The sequence below is a fragment of the Telmatherina bonti genome (genome assembly GCF_933228915.1).
Source record: "Telmatherina bonti genome assembly, chromosome: 4".
In the NCBI taxonomy this organism is placed as follows: domain Eukaryota; kingdom Metazoa; phylum Chordata; class Actinopteri; order Atheriniformes; family Telmatherinidae; genus Telmatherina; species Telmatherina bonti.
The window spans coordinates 4,276,586-4,300,182 of record NC_136622.1 but is presented as its reverse complement, the minus strand read 5'-3'; the positions used below and the strand labels follow the sequence as shown (position 1 = coordinate 4,300,182).

Genomic DNA, 23,597 nt, shown 5'->3' with positions numbered 1-23,597 from the left:
ACAGAATACACCATGGCCACCGTCACAGACAACACATAGGAAGCTGCAAACACACATGGCAAACCTGTGTGTGTGTGTGTGTGTGTGTGTGTGTGTGTGTGTGTGTGTGATGGGGAAACACTCGTACCTCACACACTGAATCACATACACACACACACGAGGGTGTTTGTTAGGCACAAATGGAGAAGAAGCAGGAATGGTCCGTGTGTTAGTTGCATGTAGAGTAAAATAAAACAAGCAGAGAGCACACACACACACACACACACACACACACGAAAAGGCATGCGGCAGCAGTGTGTAACGGGGTGAACCAGCAGCTGAAGATGTCTCCACTGTGTGGGGCTTGGAGGCTGATGTCTGCATGCATCGGAGAGCTGTCAGTCATGGTGGCTGCTTGTTGAAGAGAGCCGGTTTAAACACGCAAAAAACACATCAAGAGCAACACAGTGAGTCAGTCAGCCAGCATCTCTGCACGCACACACACACACACACACACGCGCGCGCGCGCACGCGCATGCATGGTGCACTGCGGCCATGCAGCAGTTAGAGAGCGTGATTGAAATGATGATGATGATGCTGATGATGAATTTGCTGCGGGATATAAAAAAAACTAATCTTACAAAACAGAAAGTGACATCACAGAGAATCAGCAGGTCACAACAGCGTGTGATTGGCTAGATCACTGGAAACAGAAGGTGATTGGTTCAAAGGCCAGAGCAAAGCCCAGGCATCGGCTCTGCCACACACTGAGGCAGTCAGGTCATGCTGAATCCCACTCCAGCTGCTGAAGCGCTCTTCCTCGCTCTCTCTTACCACACACACACACACACACACACACACACACACACACACACGAGTTCTATGAGTGTACATCAAGGTGCATTATGCTGTGTATGGTGTATGCATGCACAGAAACATTCCTTTGCCATGGCAGCTGCTCCATGCATCCCTCCCCAAACCCCAAACAGAGGAGAAGCAGCAGCATGAGCTTGAGAGAAACACACAGTTCAGTGCAGATATCCTGACAGGCAGAGCAGACAGAGCCGTACATAGAGACAGTCAGAGGAGAAGCTTTATGTTGCTGCAACACGGAGTCCAGACTGAGGTAATGAGATGGGGTCAGACAGCTGAGTGTTGGTCAAACAGGAGGAGTCTCTGTGTAGGACTCTGGCTCATGTGACAGACAGACAGACAGACAGACAGACAGACAGACAGACAGACGGTCAAGCAGTAGGTTCAGTGCTTATCTGTTTTTCCAAAGAGCCTGTTTGACAGCAGAAAAACACTTCATGCAGACTGAGAAGGTTCCAGAATGTTACTGTCTCACTTCATCAGCGCTCAGTTTGTTTTCATTTGGTCTCCATGAAAAGAGTAAACGTTCGAGTATATGACGCCCACAGTGTGACGGCAGAGGTCTGGAGGTCAGGCCCTGCTGCGTTACGTACTCCTCTCTCCCTGTCGGCAGGACTTGATGGAAAAACGAGGAAGGTTAAAGTTCGAGGAGGAAATACGCTCTGCAAGTAGAGGCTGCTGTGTGCAAAACAACGGCTGGTGACAAGAAGAACTGCAACATAAATACAGAAGAAGCTGTGAGGTAGATGGTTAATGCTTCTAGTTTCCCACAGAGAACAGAGCTGTAATCCATCGCAACACCTCAGTCTGTGGACATTTTCCTCATTTCTCCTGCTCTCATCCCTTTGTAGGAATAAAAACTGAGCAGAAGCTGAAATATTTTGATGAAAACTTTCGCGTAGAATCGAGGAGCTAAAGATGGATTTCATCTTAAGCCTCAACATTCCCCATCTCCTGCTCTGCCCAAAGTAAACGTCTTTCTGTAGCTAATAAACTGAAATGAAAACAAACTGGATCCATGGATCAGTTCTACAGACCCAGAGGGATCACTGCAGCACGGAGCACAGCTTTTTACATCCTGATCACTGATCGATTTTACATTGAATGTCAGAAAGGCAGCATGTTACTGCAAGCGCTCCAAAGGACTGTGGGTAATAGAGCTGTGTGATAAACCAGGAGCTAACTGCTTTCTGCCTTCGCTGCAAAGCAGCTGGTGGGAAGCACTGTGTGGCCAAGCATCGTAGCGCCTGGAAAGGACAGATCAGTTCTGGCCATGAATCTGGCTAAACTGTGGCCATTAAACAGCAACGTGTTGCTTTGTTGCATTTAAACTGAGCAATTTAACTAAGAAATCATGTTATTTTAATCTCATTTCAGGTGAAACTTGGATGATAACAACATGCAGTGTCTTACAGTTCACCTTTACGAAGCTGCTTAAATGCAGAGTTTGAAACATGCTTAAGCGGAGAAGAGCTGGGAGACACGGCTTCAGCTGCATCAACGAGACGTCTAACTAACAGGATCAATGCAGAAGGACGACATTCATCTAATCTTAGCATCTGTGGATCCAAACTCGTCTGTTATGCACGAAGCCCTGAGGCACAACACAGACAGGCCTTTGGGACTGATGATTTCATGAACCCGGCTCAATGGGACTGCAGGCAGAAAATCCAGCTTGCTTTATGGTTCTACAGCTGCAGAAGTTTCAGCTCCAGTCGCTCGGATCTTTACTGAAGGACAAGCTCACAGCAATGTCACCATGGCAACAGCTAAATAACTAACCCCCCTGTCTTACTGACAGCTAGCTGCAGTTGGATGAAATAGTCATCCTCGGCCAAGACTCAGTCACACATGGCCACACAATATTCCCCGTCCTCACGAGGGCCTCCATCATTACGAGGGCCTCCATCATTACGAGGGCCTCCATCATCGCGAGGGCCTCCATCATTACGAGGGCCTCCATCATCGCGAGGGCCTCCATCATTACGAGGGCCTCCATCATCAAGAGGGCCTCCATCATTACGAGGGCCTCCATCATTACGAGGGCCTCCATCATCGCGAGGGCCTCCATCATTACGAGGGCCTCCATCATCGCGAGGGCCTCCATCATTACGAGGGCCTCCATCATCAAGAGGGCCTCCATCATTACGAGGGCCTCCATCATTACGAGGGCCTCCATCATTACGAGGGCCTCCATCATCGCGAGGGCCTCCATCATTACGAGGGCCTCCATCATCGCGAGGGCCTCCATCATTACGAGGGCCTCCATCATCGCGAGGGCCTCCATCATTACGAGGGCCTCCATCATTACGAGGGCCTCCATCATCGCGAGGGCCTCCATCATTACGAGGGCCTCCATCATCGCGAGGGCCTCCATCATTACGAGGGCCTCCATCATCAAGAGGGCCTCCTTCATTACGAGGGCCTCCATCATCGCGAGGGCCTCCATCATTACGAGGGCCTCCATCATCAAGAGGGCCTCCGTCATTACGAGGGCCTCCGTCATTACGAGGGCCTCCGTCATTACGAGGGCCTCCATCATTACGAGGGCCTCCATCATCACGAGGGCCTCCATCATTACGAGGGCCTCCATCATTACGAGGGCCTCCATCATCAAGAGGGCCTCCATCATTACGAGGGCCTCCATCATCAAGAGGGCCTCCATCATTACGAGGGCCTCCATCATCAAGAGGGCCTCCATCATTACGAGGGCCTCCATCATCAAGAGGGCCTCCATCATTACGAGGGCCTCCATCATTACGAGGGCCTCCATCCACTCTTAGATCCAAAGATAAAGCTTTCTGACAGAGGTAATTAAAGAAAACCAGATTTCTCCTGAACGCAGCATTGCAGTCCATTTGTCCCAAAAATCTCTCGTGTAATCACAACTCTACAAGTCTTTCCTCCAATCAGACTGCAGGTATGTCAGTCAAGGTGGGACGCAGGTTGGGACTGAAGAGCCTTCTAATGTCAGCCACTGTGGTTTCCTTGTGTTTTCCTTTGCTGAAAAGTTTGATAAATGGTCAAATCTGATGGAAATGAAAGAAAGGGAGGTGGGAGAGGGACAGAAAGGGCTAGGGTGAAACTGAATCACGATGTCAGGGAGCGAGATGAGCAAGTTTTCCTGACCCTGATGCACTGCTGCCGCTCACTTCCTCACTTTAACTTCAAATCCACAGGAGCCCAGTGGATTATTTCAGTCACTTTACTGGAACTAAAGACTTGCTCTAATGTTTATTTTAAAAACATTGTAGGAAAATATTTGCAGCTTCGCCTTTGACAACGTGGAATAGAAATAAAAAGAGGGAAGGGCTACAAGCACCCAGTACACCATGAGCTGGGTCGAAGTTCAGCTCACAAAGAGGTCAGCTGCTCTATTCTTACACACTGACATGGAACAACTCCCGTTTCTGTGCAAACTATCTGCCATGTGACACAGCAGTACTGCAAGGAATTACCAGAAGAACGATGCAGCATCTGTCTGCCGCAGACAACAAGTTGCTGCTCTGAACGAGCTCCCTCACAGTTTTAGAGGACTGTCCCAGTCCAACCAGTTTGTGTGCTCCTAAAATAAACCTACAGACCAGTGCACATCACTCTTTTGTGGCAGTCTAAAGCCACGCTGCTAACAGGATGTGGTAATATAGTACAGAAGACGGATTCTGCGTTGGTCCTCTTGCCTGCGTCTCCAAACCTTGTAGAGACAGATCTACAATGACTCCCGTGTCCAGTTAGCTTTACAGATCTACAATGACTCCACTGTCCTGTTAGCTTTACACATCTACTACAACTCCAGTGTCCAGTTAGCTTTACAGATCTACTACAACTCCAGTGTCCAGTTAGCTTTACAGATCTACTACAACTCCACTGTCCAGTTAGCTTTACAGATCTACTACAACTCCAGTGTCCAGTTAGCTTTACAGATCTACAATGACTCCAGTGTCCAGTTAGCTTTACAGATCTACAATGACTCCACTGTCCAGTTAGCTTCTCAGATCTACAACTCCAGTGTCCAGTTAGCTTTACAGATCTACAATGACTCCACTGTCCAGTTAGCTTTACAGATCTACAACTCCAGTGTCCAGTTAGCTTTACAGATCTTCAATGACTCCACTGTCCAGTTAGCTTCTCAGATCTACAACTCCAGTGTCCAGTTAGCTTTACAGATCTTCAATGACTCCACTGTCCAGTTAGCTTCTCAGATCTACAACTCCAGTGTCCAGTTAGCTTTACAGATCTACTACAACTCCAGTGTCCAGTTAGCTTTACAGATCTACTACAACTCCACTGTCCAGTTAGCTTTACAGATCTACTACAACTCCAGTGTCCAGTTAGCTTTACAGATCTACAATGACTCCAGTGTCCAGTTAGCTTTACAGATCTACAATGACTCCACTGTCCAGTTAGCTTCTCAGATCTACAACTCCAGTGTCCAGTTAGCTTTACAGATCTACAATGACTCCACTGTCCAGTTAGCTTCTCAGATCTACAACTCCAGTGTCCAGTTAGCTTTACAGATCTTCAATGACTCCACTGTCCAGTTAGCTTCTCAGATCTACAACTCCAGTGTCCAGTTAGCTTTACAGATCTTCAATGACTCCACTGTCCAGTTAGCTTTACAGATCTACAACTCCAGTGTCCAGTTAGCTTCTCAGATCTACAACTCCAGTGTCCAGTTAGCTTTACAGATCTACAATGACTCCACTGTCCAGTTAGCTTCTCAGATCTACAACTCCAGTGTCCAGTTAGCTTTACAGATCTACAATGACTCCACTGTCCAGTTAGCTTCTCAGATCTACAACTCCAGTGTCCAGTTAGCTTTACAGATCTTCAATGACTCCACTGTCCAGTTAGCTTCTCAGATCTACAACTCCAGTGTCCAGTTAGCTTTACAGATCTACAACTCCAGTGTCCAGTTAGCTTTACAGATCTTCAATGACTCCACTGTCCAGTTAGCTTTACAGATCTACAACTCCAGTGTCCAGTTAGCTTTACAGATCTACAACTCCAGTGTCCAGTTAGCTTTACAGATCTACAATGACTCCACTGTCCAGTTAGCTTCTCAGATCTACAACTCCAGTGTCCAGTTAGCTTTACAGATCCACAATGGCTCCAGTGTCCAGTTAGCTTTACAGATCTACAATGACTCCACTGTCCAGTTAGCTTTACACATCTACTACAACTCCAGTGTCCAGTTAGCTTTACAGATCTACAATGACTCCACTGTCCAGTTAGCTTCTCAGATCTACAACTCCAGTGTCCAGTTAGCTTTACAGATCTACAATGACTCCACTGTCCAGTTAGCTTTACACATCTACTACAACTCCAGTGTCCAGTTAGCTTTACAGATCTACAATGACTCCACTGTCCAGTTAGCTTCTCAGATCTACAACTCCAGTGTCCAGTTAGCTTTACAGATCTACAATGACTCCAGTGTCCAGTTAGCTTTACAGATCTACAATGACTCCACTGTCCAGTTAGCTTTACAGATCTACAACTCCAGTGTCCAGTTAGCTTTACAGATCTACAATGACTCCAGTGTCCAGTTAGCTTTACAGATCTACAATGACTCCACTGTCCAGTTAGCTTCTCAGATCTACAACTCCAGTGTCCAGTTAGCTTTACAGATCTACAATGACTCCACTGTCCAGTTAGCTTCTCAGATCTACAACTCCAGTGTCCAGTTAGCTTTACAGATCCACAATGGCTCCAGTGTCCAGTTAGCTTTACAGATCCACAATGGCTCCAGTGTCCACAACACCTTTTTTTTTTCCTCTCGCTGATTTGGCTTTACAGTTATGTACAATAGCAGTAAGGAAGTCTTTGTGCTCATGTCACAAACTGCACCATACTGTGAACTGGTGAAGGTACAGCTGTTGGTCTCAGACGTGTGTGATTCAGTAGAATGAACGTAGAATGAAGGCATGTAAACTGTCCAGGTGTAACTTAATCACCTATCTGGAATCACTAAAATAAAAAATAAATGAAAAAATAAATAGATAAAGCTCCACACCTTCAGCACAGTTTGTGAAGAGGTGCATGTCCTGCAGACTGCAAACACAGATTATATCTCTGATTCTGACCATGAAGTTTCATTTTGAAGTCACATTTTTTGTTGCGTTTGCAGACAATTTTGCTCATTTTTAGTAAAATAATAAATATCCTATTTTAAAGCTGAGTTTTTACAGTGCAGTCAGTCTGCCTGTTTGTTTCTGCTTCAACCACAACAAGCTGAAACTGAAATCAGGACATTTTATAGACGCAACACCCCCACCCCCACTCCACTGGTCAGAATCCTCTTTACCTGCCACATTACCACATATTGCAGTTTGATTTCTAATAAAATCAACTTTAAGCATGAACATATGGCAGAATCTTTCACTTCCACTTCAGACTAGGGGTTGGGACCCCCGTAGGGGTCGCCAGATAACTTTAAAATATATATAACCTACATTTATCAAATCAATTTGGGATTTTTACCAGAAGTGTCAAAATGAAACCATTAATGCAAATTAATTTGTAAAATTAGTATCTTAATTTCTAAACACACTGACACATAAAGGACAAAGTTAGTCCAGATGTGAAATAAAAATCTGAATTTTAGGTTAGCTCCATGGAGGAGCTGATTTGGGAAAGTAGATCTGGTACAGAATCCACTGAAAACCACTTTATCCTCCTTATTTCTGAAGCTTCAGACAGTTTTCCAGGTTTACAGCAGCAGCAGCCAAGAGGAACCTCAGATGCAGCCTGAATGACTCTTAATGCAAACTGGCCATGAAAGAGAACAATTTGCAGAAATCCCATGATTTTTTCCGCATAGGTGTGCGACTCAGCTGGAATCTTTAGATTCGTGTGTACGGACTCGTGCAGCCGACTGAGATGTTAGCTGGGAGTACGAAGCTACGTTCTGATGCATGTTCACATAGCAACGCAGCTCTTCATGTTACTGAGCTCAGCTTGGTGTTTGCTTTTAGTTAACACAAGTCCAGCATGGTAAGATCATGAACCATATTTCTGATAAACATTTGCCTGCTAGCATTGTTGTTAGCACACCACTCCTGTGTGTACATACACACTTGTGACCGTGGGCCTTCAGTTACACACACAGCATGTTGCGTTAGTAACATTCATGTCTCTTCTGCTATTAGTTGATTAGAAAAGTGGAAGATATCTCCTGTTAGCATGTGTGCCTGGGAATGTGACAGCGACCTAAATTTAGCTTTCCAGCTCCACCCAACTGTGCAAGTTAAAACAAACAAGAAGGCCAGTTTGTTTTGTTTTGCCCGTAGGCTGCTTCCCTCCAACACGAAGTGATTCAGAGACGCAAACCTGCGTCACATCAAATGCTCATTTACTGCTGGCTCCTTCACATTCCCTCCTTCTTCCTAGTGATTGTCTACTTGCATGTTTTTAAGGACTGAAGCATAACAGGCCAACTGCAACATCGCTCCAGATTTTAATACAACAAGCTCGTCTAATTACAGAAGAAGACATGACAAGCAAGCGATGAGCTGGCAGTGATACAACCTCAACCTAAGCTCCGCAGTGTGCCTGCACCCCCCCTCCTTCCACTTCTTTGATTATTAATGATGTTTTGCTTCAAGCAGCCAACGTTGAAGCTGTGGATGGTCATAAAAAGTTTTTTTTTTTACATATTTCCAGTGATGGAGTGAAGGATGTTCTTTCCAAGCATGTGAAGCGGATAACTCCTCATGACTGTGCAGATGACAACAATGAGGTGTCAGCAGCAGTGGACCTCTCTGTTTCTACACCTACAGGTGATGGAGGAAGGCAGGGAGGAAGTCAGCATGGAGTAGGATGAGGGGAGGATGAGACGGGGGGAGCAGGAAAGGCAAGGATAAGCAACTGAGAAGGCAGATGAAGACGATCAAATGAAGAGACAGCACAACCGCACACATGCAGGCACACACTTCCACACACTCACACACCGTCAGAGAAAACACACACAAGTCAAGGCTCTCGGATATGTCAGCTGATGCACGCACATGTGAACACGCTTTCAGACACACACAGAACTGACATCCAAAGAACCAAAGAGAAACATGAGAGATGGTTGCTACTCTATAAGGAGACGGGAGGATGACAGAAACGATGAGGTAAAGGACAAAGTAAGGTCCGAACAAAGGATGGAAAAGTAAAAAAGATGAAGAGAAACTTACTAAAGAAATCTTAGTTTTCTAAACAAGAGCCTGTATTTAGATCCAGTAAAATCTAAATACCTCGACACAAGAACGGCTCTACGTGTGAAGAACAGTTAGAAGACATTTCAGGGAATATTTCTGCAATCAGGGAACCTGTATCATTCATAAATAAAGATTAAGAGGAAAGAGCTGTGATGGAGAGAAAGACAGAGAGGATCAAAGTCAGACAGAGAACTGTTCAGGACTTTTTGGAGACACCGGGGGACCAAAGTTGTGGCGCCGGAGCTGGAAATGCTGGTACATAAATAACCATTTGACAACAATTGCAGCACCGAAGAAAAGTGAGAATAACAGAGGAGGAAAGAAGGCAAAGCTGACAGAGGAAGGGAGGGAAGGCTCTCTGTGATACGCTCTCAGAAGCAGAGTGTTATCGGGCTTTTATACTCGAAGGTTTACAGTTTAGAGGACTGCAGAAGCTGTTTGGTGATGAGTGTGAGTTCCATGGCAGTGAAATACACTGGCTCTACTTTGGATGGTAAAATCAGATGACTGGAACAGCGACGCCACGCTGTCCTGACTTTTCGAGGAAATGACATCACTCTTACACGTTAGAGATGTTTACAGCAGGGGAGAACCACAGTAACCACGCTTGACCTCATTCACAAACAGAACAAGGACACGGTGCAGGAGGAGCTGGCCGTCAGCGCCGACCCTGCAGGACGTCCACGGTGCCACGGCGCCACAGGATTAGAAACTTCACTCCTTTCTAAACGTTTTCTTTCCAGACAGGGTCCGGTCGGACGCCTCCCGCAGACGGAGAAAACAGCCAGCCGCCTCCTGCACTGGGTAACACTTAACAGAACTGGCCTGACCCCGGAACTGGTTGGGCCAGACCAGATCAGACCAGAACTACACGGCCGGTCGGGACTGGGTGCTGTTTCAGAAGGGGGAATAAGAAGAAATAAAAAACAGGAGACATTGCACACACACGAGCAGCGAGCGAGCCGGGGGGACACAACCAGAGTAAAAATACTGCAGTCCACGTGCCGTGCAGCAGTGTGTGTGTGTGTGTGTGTGTGTGTGTGTGTGTGTGTGTGTGTGTGTGTGAGCGAGAGAGAAAGTGCGTGTGTGCAAGTGTGTGTGGATGTGATGTGTGTACATGCTTTCGGCGGACTCACTCCCAGGGGCTGGGCCGGTATTGGCTGTTGCGGTGGAGAGAGCTACGTGAGAGGGGGTAGAGATAGTGTTTACGTCGTGGAGCTGACTGAGCACGGAGGAGCGCCGTCTCACCGCTCCCTGAAACGAACCGCTTCGCTTGAACGTGCTCACTACCTCCATCTGCAGGACAGAGACAAAACAGCAGCACTCAGTGAGGGCAGGAAGGCTGGTCTGAGTGTGTGATTTTGTGTGTTTTCTGGGTGTGTGTAAAACGACCGAATCAGGTGTCTTCATTCCCTCTGACTGGAAACGTCTGGTGAGTACTACTGGAAGTGTGAATGATGCATGCGTGTATGTGTGTGTGCAGCCAGCACACTCAGACCAAACCCTCTTAATGCGAAACTGACCACACCTTGCAAAGACAGGCACTTAGCGGAGAGCCTGGCTGGCGCGCTGACATGTCCACGCCGGTTTAATGTCCCCTCTCACACAGCTGAGAGACAATGCTGGGAGTTATCAAGCAGCTTATATCCTACGCTTTAGCCTTAACACGCCTTGCAAACACACACACACACACACACACACAATCCCAGCATTCAGACTGTGTCACGCTGCTTCTGAGCATCTAAAGTACCACCTGGGTGATTTGGGAAGGTTTGGGCGGAAGCGAAAAGTTTGCTGTGTTGGAGAGAGAGGAGAAACTGATCATTATGTTTGGCACGCTTCAGGAGGAAGCAGACAAGGTGAGAGAGACTGAAGAGAACAAACCGATGCAGAGCGGAAACATGTCTACAATAAGATCTTATCTCTTTACAAAGTGTCTCCAGGAGGAGGCCGCCACACCGGCAGCTTACACAGCTACATGTCATAAACATCCAGCTTTCACATGCAGACGTCCCTCCATGTTTTACTTCTTATTTTAACCCTTTTCATTTGTAACTGGCCTCAAACTGCCGATGTGCCGTGACCATGAAGGATCTGGCTACAACGCCTGGATCTCCTGTCAGAGAGGTCTGGTCCAACAGTACCTGGGTCTGGATACGGTTTAGGCCTCTGAACCAGAGGATCTGCCCGCGGCGCAGCTCTCTCTCAGCACAGTCGATCTCCTCCTCATCCTCCGCCAGCTCCTCTCCTTCCTCCTCGCCAGGCTCCAGGCCAAGCCCCGCCTCCTTTAGGCATGGCAGCCGCTCTGTCGGCACGGTGGCGATCACCTGAAAACACGTGGGCGCTTCATCAGCCATCCCTCACATGCAGGTGTAGATAAAAAAACATGCTCTCCGCTTAGAGCCAGGCGGTTTGTTTGGCCTCCCCTCGGGGGGACCAGGCCACCGGCCCACAGCAGAGAGCTGCTTACCTGCCCCCAGAGAAGCTCTCCAACTCCCACGAACAGACACCAGAGCCACTGCTCCACATTGAGAGGTGCGCAGCTGAAGGGCTTTCCTCCCCACTGCACAATGACGATCTGCAGCAGAAACATGAGGAAGAGAACGATTACAGACTGACATGGAGAAACTCTCAGCGGTGGGAGAGCGGCTCATCGTCCGTTCGCTTCAGCATGAACTCAGACAAGCAGGCAACATTTGCAAAGCCATCGCAGTACACCTGCACCCGCGCTGCAGAGAGGCGGGATAAAGTACACCCACGCTGCAGAGAGGCGGGATGAAGTACACCCGCGCTGCAGAGAGGCGGGATGAAGTACACCGCGCTGCAGAGAGGCGGGTTGAAGTACACCCGCGCTGCCGAGAGGCGGGATGAAGTACACCTGCGCTGCAGAGAGGCGGGTTGAAGTACACCCGCGCTGCAGAGAGGCGGGATGAAGTACACCGCGCTGCAGAGAGGCGGGTTGAAGTACACCCGCGCTGCCGAGAGGCGGGATGAAGTACACCTGCGCTGCAGAGAGGCGGGTTGAAGTACACCCGCGCTGCAGAGAGGCGGGTTGAAGTACACCCGCGCTGCAGAGAGGCGGGTTGAAGTAAACCCGCGCTGCAGAGAGGCGGGATGAAGTACACCGCGCTGCAGAGAGGCGGGTTGAAGTACACCCGCGCTGCAGAGAGGCGGGTTGAAGTACACCCGCGCTGCAGAGAGGCGGGTTGAAGTACACCCGCGCTGCAGAGAGGCGGGATGAAGTACACCGCGCTGCAGAGAGGCGGGTTGAAGTACACCCGCGCCGCAGAGAGGCGGGATGAAGTACACCCGCGCTGCAGAGAGGCGGGATGAAGTACACCCGCGCTGCAGAGAGGCGGGATGAAGTACACCGCGCTGCAGAGAGGCGGGATGAAGTACACCCGCGCTGCAGAGAGGCGGGATGAAGTACACCGCGCCGCAGAGAGGCGGGATGAAGTACACCCGCATTGCAGAGAGGCGGGATGAAGTACACCCGCGCTGCAGAGAGGTGGGATGAAGTACACCCGCACTGCAGAGGAGGGATGAAGTACACCCGCGCTGCAGAGAGGCGGGATGAAGTACACCCGCACTGCAGAGGCGGGATGAAGTACACCCGCACTGCAGAGGCGGGATGAAGTACACCCGCGTTGCAGAGAGGCGGGATGAAGTACACCCGCGCTGCAGAGAGGCGGGATGAAGTACACCCGCGCTGCAGAGAGGCGGGATGAAGTACACCCGCACTGCAGAGGTGGGATGAAGTACACCCGCGTTGCAGAGAGGCGGGATGAAGTACACCCGCGCTGCAGAGGCAGGATGAAGTACACCCGGCCTGCAGAGGCGGGTTGAAGTACACCCGCGCTGCAGAGGCGGGATGAAGTACACCCGCGTTGCAGAGAGGCAGGATGAAGTACACCCGGCCTGCAGAGAGGCGGGATGAAGTACACCCGGCCTGCAGAGGCGGGATGAAGTACACCCGGCCTGCAGAGAGGCGGGATGAAGTACACCCGCATTGCAGAGAGGCGGGATGAAGTACACCCGCACTGCAGAGAGGCGGGATGAAGTACACCCGCACTGCAGAGGCGGGATGAAGTACACCCGCGCTGCAGAGGCGGGATGAAGTACACCCGCGTTGCAGAGAGGCAGGATGAAGTACACCCGGCCTGCAGAGAGGCGGGATGAAGTAAACCCGTGTTGCAGAGAGGCAGGATGAAGTACACCCGGCCTGCAGAGAGGCGGGATGAAGTACACCCGGCCTGCAGAGAGGCGGGATGAAGTACACCCGCATTGCAGAGAGGCGGGATGAAGTACACCCGGCCTGCAGAGAGGCGGGATGAAGTACACCCGCATTGCAGAGAGGCGGGATGAAGTACACCCGGCCTGCAGAGAGGCGGGATGAAGTACACCCGCGCTGCAGAGAGGCGGGATGAAGTACACCCGCGCTGCAGAGGCGGGTTGAAGTACACCCGCGCTGCAGAGAGGCGGGATGAAGTAAACCGGGCCTGCAGAGAGGCGGGATGAAGTAAACCGGCGCTGCAGAGGCGGGATGAAGTACACCCGTGTTGCAGAGAGGCGGGATGAAGTAAACCCGTGTTGCAGAGAGGTGGGATGAAGTACACCCGCGCTGCAGAGGCGGGATGAAGTAAACCCGTGTTGCAGAGAGGCGGGATGAAGTACACCCGGCCTGCAGAGAGGCGGGATGAAGTACACCCGCGTTGCAGAGGCGGGATGAAGTAAACCCGTGTTGCAGAGAAGTGGGATGAAGTACACCCGCGCTGCAGAGGCGGGATGAAGTAAACCCGTGTTGCAGAGAGGCGGGATGAAGTACACCCGCGCTGCAGAGGCGGGATGAAGTACACCCGCGTTGCAGAGAGGCAGGATGAAGTACACCCGCGCTGCAGAGAGGCGGGTTGAAGTACACCCGCGCTGCAGAGAGGCGGGTTGAAGTAAACCCGCGCTGCAGAGAGGCGGGTTGAAGTACACCCGCGCTGCAGAGAGGCGGGATGAAGTACACCGCGCTGCAGAGAGGCGGGATGAAGTACACCCGCGTTGCAGAGAGGCGGGATGAAGTACACCCGCGCTGCAGAGAGGCGGGATGAAGTACACCGCGCTGCAGAGAGGCGGGTTGAAGTACACCCGCGCCGCAGAGAGGTGGGATGAAGTACACCCGCATTGCAGAGAGGCGGGATGAAGTACACCCGCGCTGCAGAGAGGTGGGATGAAGTACACCCGCACTGCAGAGGAGGGATGAAGTACACCCGCGCTGCAGAGAGGAGGGATGAAGTACACCCGCACTGCAGAGGCGGGATGAAGTACACCCGCACTGCAGAGGCGGGATGAAGTACACCCGCGTTGCAGAGAGGCGGGATGAAGTACACCGCGCTGCAGAGAGGCGGGATGAAGTACACCCGCACTGCAGAGAGGCGGGATGAAGTACACCCGCACTGCAGAGGTGGGATGAAGTACACCCGCGTTGCAGAGAGGCGGGATGAAGTACACCCGCGCTGCAGAGGCGGGATGAAGTACACCCGCGTTGCAGAGAGGCAGGATGAAGTACACCCGGCCTGCAGAGAGGCGGGATGAAGTACACCCGGCCTGCAGAGGCGGGATGAAGTACACCCGCATTGCAGAGAGGCGGGATGAAGTACACCCGCACTGCAGAGAGGCGGGATGAAGTACACCCGCACTGCAGAGGCGGGATGAAGTACACCCGCGCTGCAGAGAGGCGGGATGAAGTAAACCGGGCCTGCAGAGAGGCAGGATGAAGTACACCCGGCCTGCAGAGAGGCGGGATGAAGTACACCCGGCCTGCAGAGGCGGGATGAAGTACACCCGCATTGCAGAGAGGGAGGATGAAGTACACCCGCACTGCAGAGAGGCAGGATGAAGTACACCCGGCCTGCAGAGAGGCGGGATGAAGTACACCCGCATTGCAGAGAGGCGGGATGAAGTACACCCGCACTGCAGAGAGGCGGGATGAAGTACACCCGCACTGCAGAGGCGGGATGAAGTACACCCGCACTGCAGAGGAGGGATGAAGTACACCCGCGCTGCAGAGAGGAGGGATGAAGTACACCCGCGCTGCAGAGAGGTGGGATGAAGTACACCCGCACTGCAGAGGCGGGATGAAGTACACCCGCGCTGCAGAGAGGCGGGATGAAGTACACCCGCACTGCACAGGCGGGATGAAGTACACCCGCACTGCAGAGGCGGGTCGAAGTACACCCGCGCTGCAGAGAGGCGGGATGAAGTACACCCGCGCTGCAGAGAGGCGGGATGAAGTACACCCGCGCTGCAGAGGCAGGATGAAGTACACCCGGCCTGCAGAGGCGGGTTGAAGTACACCCGCGCTGCAGAGGCGGGATGAAGTACACCCGCGTTGCAGAGAGGCAGGATGAAGAACACCCGGCCTGCAGAGAGGCGGGATGAAGTACACCCGCATTGCAGAGAGGCGGGATGAAGTACACCCGCACTGCAGAGAGGCGGGATGAAGTACACCCGCACTGCAGAGGCGGGATGAAGTACACCCGCGCTGCAGAGGCGGGATGAAGTACACCCGCGTTGCAGAGAGGCAGGATGAAGTACACCCGGCCTGCAGAGAGGCGGGATGAAGTACACCCGCGTTGCAGAGAGGCAGGATGAAGTACACCCGGCCTGCAGAGAGGCGGGATGAAGTACACCCGTGTTGCAGAGAGGCGGGATGAAGTACACCTGCGTTGCAGAGAGGGAGGATGAAGTACACCCGGCCTGCAGAGAGGCGGGATGAAGTACACCCGCATTGCAGAGAGGCGGGATGAAGTACACCCGGCCTGCAGAGAGGCGGGATGAAGTACACCCGCGCTGCAGAGAGGCGGGATGAAGTACACCCGCGCTGCAGAGGCGGGTTGAAGTACACCCGCGCTGCAGAGAGGCGGGATGAAGTAAATCCGGCCTGCAGAGAGGCGGGATGAAGTACACCCGCGCTGCAGAGGCAGGATGAAGTAAACCCGTGTTGCAGAGAGGCGGGATGAAGTACACCCGCACTGCAGAGGCGGGATGAAGTAAACCCGTGTTGCAGAGAGGCGGGATGAAGTACACCCGCGCTGCAGAGGCAGGATGAAGTAAACCCGTGTTGCAGAGAGGCGGGATGAAGTACACCCGCGCTGCAGAGGCGGGATGAAGTACACCCGCGTTGCAGAGAGGCGGGATGAAGTACACCCGCGCTGCAGAGGCGGGATGAAGTACACCCGCGCTGCAGAGGCGGGATGAAGTACACCCGCATTGCAGAGAGGCAGGGTGAAGTAAACCCGGCCTGCAGAGAGGCGGGATGAAGTACAGCCGCGTTGCAGAGAGGCGGGATGAAGTACACCCGCATTGCAGAGAGGCAGGATGAAGTACACCCGGCCTGCAGAGAGGCGGGATGAAGTACACCCGCATTGCAGAGAGGCGGGATGAAGTACACCCGCACTGCAGAGAGGCGGGATGAAGTACACCCGCACTGCAGAGGCGGGATGAAGTACACCCGCACTGCAGAGGAGGGATGAAGTACACCCGCGCTGCAGAGAGGAGGGATGAAGTACACCCGCGCTGCAGAGAGGTGGGATGAAGTACACCCGCACTGCAGAGGCGGGATGAAGTACACCCGCGCTGCAGAGAGGCGGGATGAAGTACACCCGCACTGCACAGGCGGGATGAAGTACACCCGCACTGCAGAGGCGGGTTGAAGTACACCCGCGCTGCAGAGAGGCGGGATGAAGTACACCCGCGCTGCAGAGAGGCGGGATGAAGTACACCCGCGCTGCAGAGGCAGGATGAAGTACACCCGGCCTGCAGAGGCGGGTTGAAGTACACCCGCGCTGCAGAGGCGGGATGAAGTACACCCGCGTTGCAGAGAGGCAGGATGAAGAACACCCGGCCTGCAGAGAGGCGGGATGAAGTACACCCGCATTGCAGAGAGGCGGGATGAAGTACACCCGCACTGCAGAGAGGCGGGATGAAGTACACCCGCACTGCAGAGGCGGGATGAAGTACACCCGCGCTGCAGAGGCGGGATGAAGTACACCCGCGTTGCAGAGAGGCAGGATGAAGTACACCCGGCCTGCAGAGAGGCGGGATGAAGTACACCCGCGTTGCAGAGAGGCAGGATGAAGTACACCCGGCCTGCAGAGAGGCGGGATGAAGTACACCCGTGTTGCAGAGAGGCGGGATGAAGTACACCTGCGTTGCAGAGAGGGAGGATGAAGTACACCCGGCCTGCAGAGAGGCGGGATGAAGTACACCCGCATTGCAGAGAGGCGGGATGAAGTACACCCGGCCTGCAGAGAGGCGGGATGAAGTACACCCGCGCTGCAGAGAGGCGGGATGAAGTACACCCGCGCTGCAGAGGCGGGTTGAAGTACACCCGCGCTGCAGAGAGGCGGGATGAAGTAAATCCGGCCTGCAGAGAGGCGGGATGAAGTACACCCGCGCTGCAGAGGCAGGATGAAGTAAACCCGTGTTGCAGAGAGGCGGGATGAAGTACACCCGCACTGCAGAGGCGGGATGAAGTAAACCCGTGTTGCAGAGAGGCGGGATGAAGTACACCCGCGCTGCAGAGGCAGGATGAAGTAAACCCGTGTTGCAGAGAGGCGGGATGAAGTACACCCGCGCTGCAGAGGCGGGATGAAGTACACCCGCGTTGCAGAGAGGCGGGATGAAGTACACCCGCGCTGCAGAGGCGGGATGAAGTACACCCGCGTTGCAGAGAGGCGGGATGAAGTACACCCGCGCTGCAGAGGCGGGATGAAGTACACCCGCGCTGCAGAGGCGGGATGAAGTACACCCGCATTGCAGAGAGGCAGGGTGAAGTAAACCCGGCCTGCAGAGAGGCGGGATGAAGTACAGCCGCGTTGCAGAGAGGCGGGATGAAGTACACCTGGCTGCAGAGAGGCGGGATGAAATACACCTGTGCTGCAGAGAGGCGGGATGAAGTACACCCGCGCTGCAGAGAGGCGGGATGAAGTACACCCGGCCTGCAGAGAGGCGGGATGAAGTACACCCGCGTTGCAGAGAGGCAGGATGAAGTACACCCGGCCGGCAGAGAGGCGGGATGAAGTACACCCGCATTGCAGAGAGGCGGGATGAAGTACACCCGCGCTGCAGAGAGGTGGGATGAAGTACACCCGCACTGCAGAGGCGGGATGAAGTACACCCGCGCTGCAGAGGCGGGATGAAGTACACCCGCGCTGCAGAGGCGGGATGAAGTACACCCGCGTTGCAGAGAGGCAGGATGAAGTACACCCGTCCTGCAGAGAGGCGGGATGAAGTACACCCGCATTGCAGAGAGGCGGGATGAAGTACACCCGCGCTGCAGAGAGGTGGGATGAAGTACACCCGCACTGCAGAGGCGGGATGAAGTACACCCGCGCTGCAGAGAGGCAGGATGAAGTACACCCGGCCTGCAGAGAGGCGGGATGAAGTACACCCGCATTGCAGAGAGGCGGGATGAAGTACACCCGCGCTGCAGAGACGTGGGATGAAGTACACCCGCACTGCAGAGGCGGGATGAAGTACACCCGCGCTGCAGAGAGGCGGGATGAAGTACACCCGCACTGCAGAGGCGGGATGAAGTACACCCGCACTGCAGAGGCGGGATGAAGTACACCCGCGCTGCAGAGAGGCAGGATGAAGTACACCCGGCCTGCAGAGAGGCGGGATGAAGTACACCCGCACTGCAGAGGCGGGATGAAGTACACCCGCGCTGCAGAGGCGGGATGAAGTACACCCGCGTTGCAGAGAGGCAGGATGAAGTACACCCGGCCTGCAGAGAGGCGGGATGAAGTACACCCGTGTTGCAGAGAGGCGGGATGAAGTACACCCGCGTTGCAGAGAGGGAGGATGAAGTACACCCGGCCTGCAGAGAGGCGGGATGAAGTACACCCGCATTGCAGAGAGGCAGGATGAAGTACACCCGGCCTGCAGAGAGGCGGGATGAAGTACACCCGCGCTGCAGAGAGGCGGGATGAAGTACACCCGCGCTGCAGAGGCGGGTTGAAGTACACCCGCGCTGCAGAGAGGCGGGATGAAGTAAACCCGGCCTGCAGAGAGGCGGGATGAAGTACACCCGCTCTGCAGAGGCAGGATGAAGTAAACCCGTGTTGCAGAGAGGCGGGATGAAGTACACCCGCGCTGCAGAGGCGGGATGAAGTAAACCCGTGTTGCAGAGAGGCGGGATGAAGTACACCCGTGTTGCAGAGAGGCGGGATGAAGTACACCCGTGCTGCAGAGGCGGGATGAAGTACACCCGCGTTGCAGAGAGGCGGGATGAAGTACACCCGTGTTGCAGAGAGGCGGGATGAAGTAAACCCGCGCTGCAGAGGCGGGATGAAGTAAACCCGGCCTTCAGAGAGGCGGGATGAAGTACACCCGGCCTGCAGAGAGGCGGGATGAAGTACACCCGCATTGCAGAGAGGCGGGATGAAGTACACCCGCGCTGCAGAGGCGGGATGAAGTACACCCGCGCTGTAGAGGCGGGATGAAGTACACCCGCGCTGCAGAGGCGGGATGAAGTACACCCGCGCTGCAGAGGCGGGATGAAGTACACCCGCGTTGCAGAGAGGCAGGATGAAGTACACCCGGCCTGCAGAGAGGCGGGATGAAGTACACCCGTGTTGCAGAGAGGCGGGATGAAGTACACCCGCGTTGCAGAGAGGGAGGATGAAGTACACCCGGCCTGCAGAGAGGCGGGATGAAGTACACCCGCATTGCAGAGAGGCGGGATGAAGTACACCCGGCCTGCAGAGAGGCGGGATGAAGTACACCCGCGCTGCAGAGAGGCGGGATGAAGTACACCCGCGCTGCAGAGGCGGGTTGAAGTACACCCGCGCTGCAGAGAGGCGGGATGAAGTAAACCCGGCCTGCAGAGAGGCGGGATGAAGTACACCCGCTCTGCAGAGGCAGGATGAAGTAAACCCGTGTTGCAGAGAGGCGGGATGAAGTACACCCGCGCTGCAGAGGCGGGATGAAGTAAACCCGTGTTGCAGAGAGGCGGGATGAAGTACACCCGTGTTGCAGAGAGGCGGGATGAAGTACACCCGTGCTGCAGAGGCGGGATGAAGTACACCCGCGTTGCAGAGAGGCAGGATGAAGTAAACCCGGCATGCAGAGAGGCGGGATGAAGTACACCCGTGTTGCAGAAAGGCGGAATGAAGTACAGCCGCGTTGCAGAGAGGCGGGATGAAGTACACCCGCGCTGCAGAGAGGAGGGATGAAATACACCTGGGCAGCAGAGAGGCGGGATGAAGTACTCCCGGCCTGCAGAGAGGCGGCATGAAGTACAGCCGCGTTGCAGAGAGGCGGGATGAAGTACACCCGGCCTGCAGAGAGGCGGGATGAAGTACACCCGCGTTGCAGAGAGGAAGGATGAAGTACACCCGGCCTGCAGAGAGGCGGGATGAAGTACACCCGCATTGCAGAGAGGCAAGATGAAGTACACCTGCGCTGCAGAGAGGTGGGATGAAGTACACCCGCACTGCAGAGGCGGGATGAAGTACACCCGCGCTGCAGAGAGGCGGGATGAAGTACACCCGCGCTGCAGAGGCGGGATGAAGTACACCCGCATTGCAGAGAGGCGGGATGAAGTACACCCGGCGCTGCAGAGAGGTGGGATGAAGTACACCCGCAATGCAGAGGCGGGATGAAGTACACCCGCGCTGCAGGGAGGCAGGATGAAGTACACCCGGCCTGCAGAGAGGCGGGATGAAGTACACCCGCATTGCAGAGAGGCGGGATGAAGTACACCCGCGCTGCAGAGAGGTGGGATGAAGTACACCCGCACTGCAGAGGCGGGATGAAATACACCCGCACTGCAGAGAGACGGGATGAAGTACACCCGCACTGTAGAGGCGGGATGAAGTACACCCGCACTGCAGAGGCGGGATGAATTACACCCGCGTTGCAGAGAGGCGGGATGAAGTACACCCGCGCTGCAGAGAGGCGGGATGAAGTACACCCGCGCTGCAGAGAGGCGGGATGAAGTACACCCGCGCTGCAGAGGCAGGATGAAGTACACCCGGCCTGCAGAGGCGGGTTGAAGTACACCCGCGCTGCAGAGGCGGGATGAAGTACACCCGCGTTGCAGAGAGGCAGGATGAAGTACACCCGCACTGCAGAGGCGGGATGAAGTACACCCGCGCTGCAGAGGCGGGATGAAGTACACCCGCGTTGCAGAGAGGCAGGATGAAGTACACCCGGCCTGCAGAGAGGCGGGATGAAGTACACCCGTGTTGCAGAGAGGCGGGATGAAGTACACCTGCGTTGCAGAGAGGGAGGATGAAGTACACCCGCGCTGCAGAGAGGCGGGATGAAGTACACCCGCATTGCAGAGACGCGGGATGAAGTACACCCGGCCTGCAGAGAGGCGGGATGAAGTACACCCGCACTGCAGAGGCGGGATGAAGTACACCCGCGTTGCAGAGAGGCGGGATGAAGTACACCCGCGTTGCAGAGAGGCAGGATGAAGTACACCCGGCCTGCAGAGAGGCGGGATGAAGTACACCCGTGTTGCAGAGAGGCGGGATGAAGTACACCCGCGTTGCAGAGAGAGAGGATGAAGTACACCCGGCCTGCAGAGAGGCGGGATGAAGTACACCCGTGTTGCAGAGAGGCAGGATGAAGTAAACCCGGCCTGCAGAGAGGCGGGATGAAATACACCCGTGTTGCAGAGAGGCGGGATGAAGTACACCCGCGTTGCAGAGAGGCAGGATGAAGTACACCCGGCCTGCAGAGAGGCGGGATGAAGTACACCCGTGTTGCAGAGAGGCGGGATGAAGTACACCTGCGTTGCAGAGAGGGAGGATGAAGTACACCCGCGCTGCAGAGAGGCGGGATGAAGTACACCCGCATTGCAGAGACGCGGGATGAAGTACACCCGGCCTGCAGAGAGGCGGGATGAAGTACACCCGCACTGCAGAGGCGGGATGAAGTACACCCGCGTTGCAGAGAGGCGGGATGAAGTACACCCGCGTTGCAGAGAGGCAGGATGAAGTACACCCGGCCTGCAGAGAGGCGGGATGAAGTACACCCGTGTTGCAGAGAGGCGGGATGAAGTACACCCGCGTTGCAGAGAGGGAGGATGAAGTACACCCGGCCTGCAGAGAGGCGGGATGAAGTACACCCGCATTGCAGAGAGGCGGGATGAAGTACACCCGCGCTGCAGAGAGGCAGGATGAAGTACACCCGCGCTGCAGAGGCGGGATGAAGTACACCCGCGCTGCAGAGGCGGGATGAAGTACACCCGCGTTGCAGAGAGGGAGGATGAAGTACACCCGCGTTGCAGAGGAAGGATGAAGTAAACCCGTGTTGCAGAGAGGCGGGATGAAGTACACCCGCACTGCAGAGGCGGGATGAAGTACACCCGCGTTGCAGAGAGGCGGGATGAAGTACACCCGCGTTGCAGAGAGGCAGGATGAAGTACACCCGGCCTGCAGAGAGGCGGGATGAAGTACACCCGTGTTGCAGAGAGGCGGGATGAAGTACACCCGCGTTGCAGAGAGGCAGGATGAAGTACACCCGCGCTGCAGAGGCGGGATGAAGTACACCCTCGTTGCAGAGAGGCGGGATGAAGTACACCCGCGCTGCAGAGGCAGGATGAAGTACACCCGCGCTGCAGAGGCGAGATGAAGTACACCCGCGTTGCAGAGAGGCAGGATGAAGTACACCCGCGTTGCAGAGGCAGGATGAAGTAAAGCCGTGTTGCAGAGAGGCGGGATGAAGTACACCCGCGTTGCAGAGAGGCGGGATGAAGTACACCCGCGCTGCAGAGAGGTGGGATGAAGTACACCCGCACTGCAGAGGCGGGATGAAGTACACCCGCGCTGCAGAGAGGCGGGATGAAGTAAAACCGCACTGCAGAGGCGGGATGAAGTACACCCGCACTGCAGAGGCGGGATGAAGTACACCCGCGTTGCAGAGAGGCGGGATGAAGTACACCCGCGTTGCAGAGAGGCAGGATGAAGTACACCCGGCCTGCAGAGAGGCGGGATGAAGTACACCCGTGTTGCAGAGAGGCGGGATGAAGTACACCCGCGTTGCAGAGAGGGAGGATGAAGTACACCCGGCCTGCAGAGAGGCGGGATGAAGTACACCCGCATTGCAGAGAGGCGGGATGAAGTACACCCGCGCTGCAGAGAGGCAGGATGAAGTACACCCGCGTTGCAGAGAGGCGGGATGAAGTACACCCGCGTTGCAGAGAGGCAGGATGAAGTACACCCGGCCTGCAGAGAGGCGGGATGAAGTACACCCGTGTTGCAGAGAGGCGGGATGAAGTACACCCGCGTTGCAGAGAGGGAGGATGAAGTACACCCGGCCTGCAGAGAGGCGGGATGAAGTACACCCGCATTGCAGAGAGGCGGGATGAAGTACACCCGCGCTGCAGAGAGGCGGGATGAAGTACACCCGCATTGCAGAGAGGCGGGATGAAGTACACCCGCACTGCAGAGAGGCGGGATGAAGTACACCCGCACTGCAGAGGCGGGATGAAGTACACCCGCGCTGCAGAGGCGGGATGAAGTACACCCGCGTTGCAGA

The 23,597-nt window shown here is 54.4% G+C and overlaps 1 protein-coding gene across 1 annotated transcript in view; it reads right to left on the bottom strand.

The window, feature by feature from the left end:
• atp2b3b (ATPase plasma membrane Ca2+ transporting 3b) overlaps positions 1-23,597 on the bottom strand; it is a gene marked incomplete at both ends in the record, with an annotated part of 115,303 nt that overhangs the window by 7,417 nt on the left and 84,289 nt on the right. Inside the window, 2 exons of the mRNA XM_079239556.1 lie at positions 11,201-11,383; positions 11,527-11,634. Of these exons, the coding sequence (XP_079095682.1) occupies positions 11,201-11,383; positions 11,527-11,634 (291 nt within the window). The remainder of the gene's footprint in view (positions 1-11,200; positions 11,384-11,526; positions 11,635-23,597) is intronic.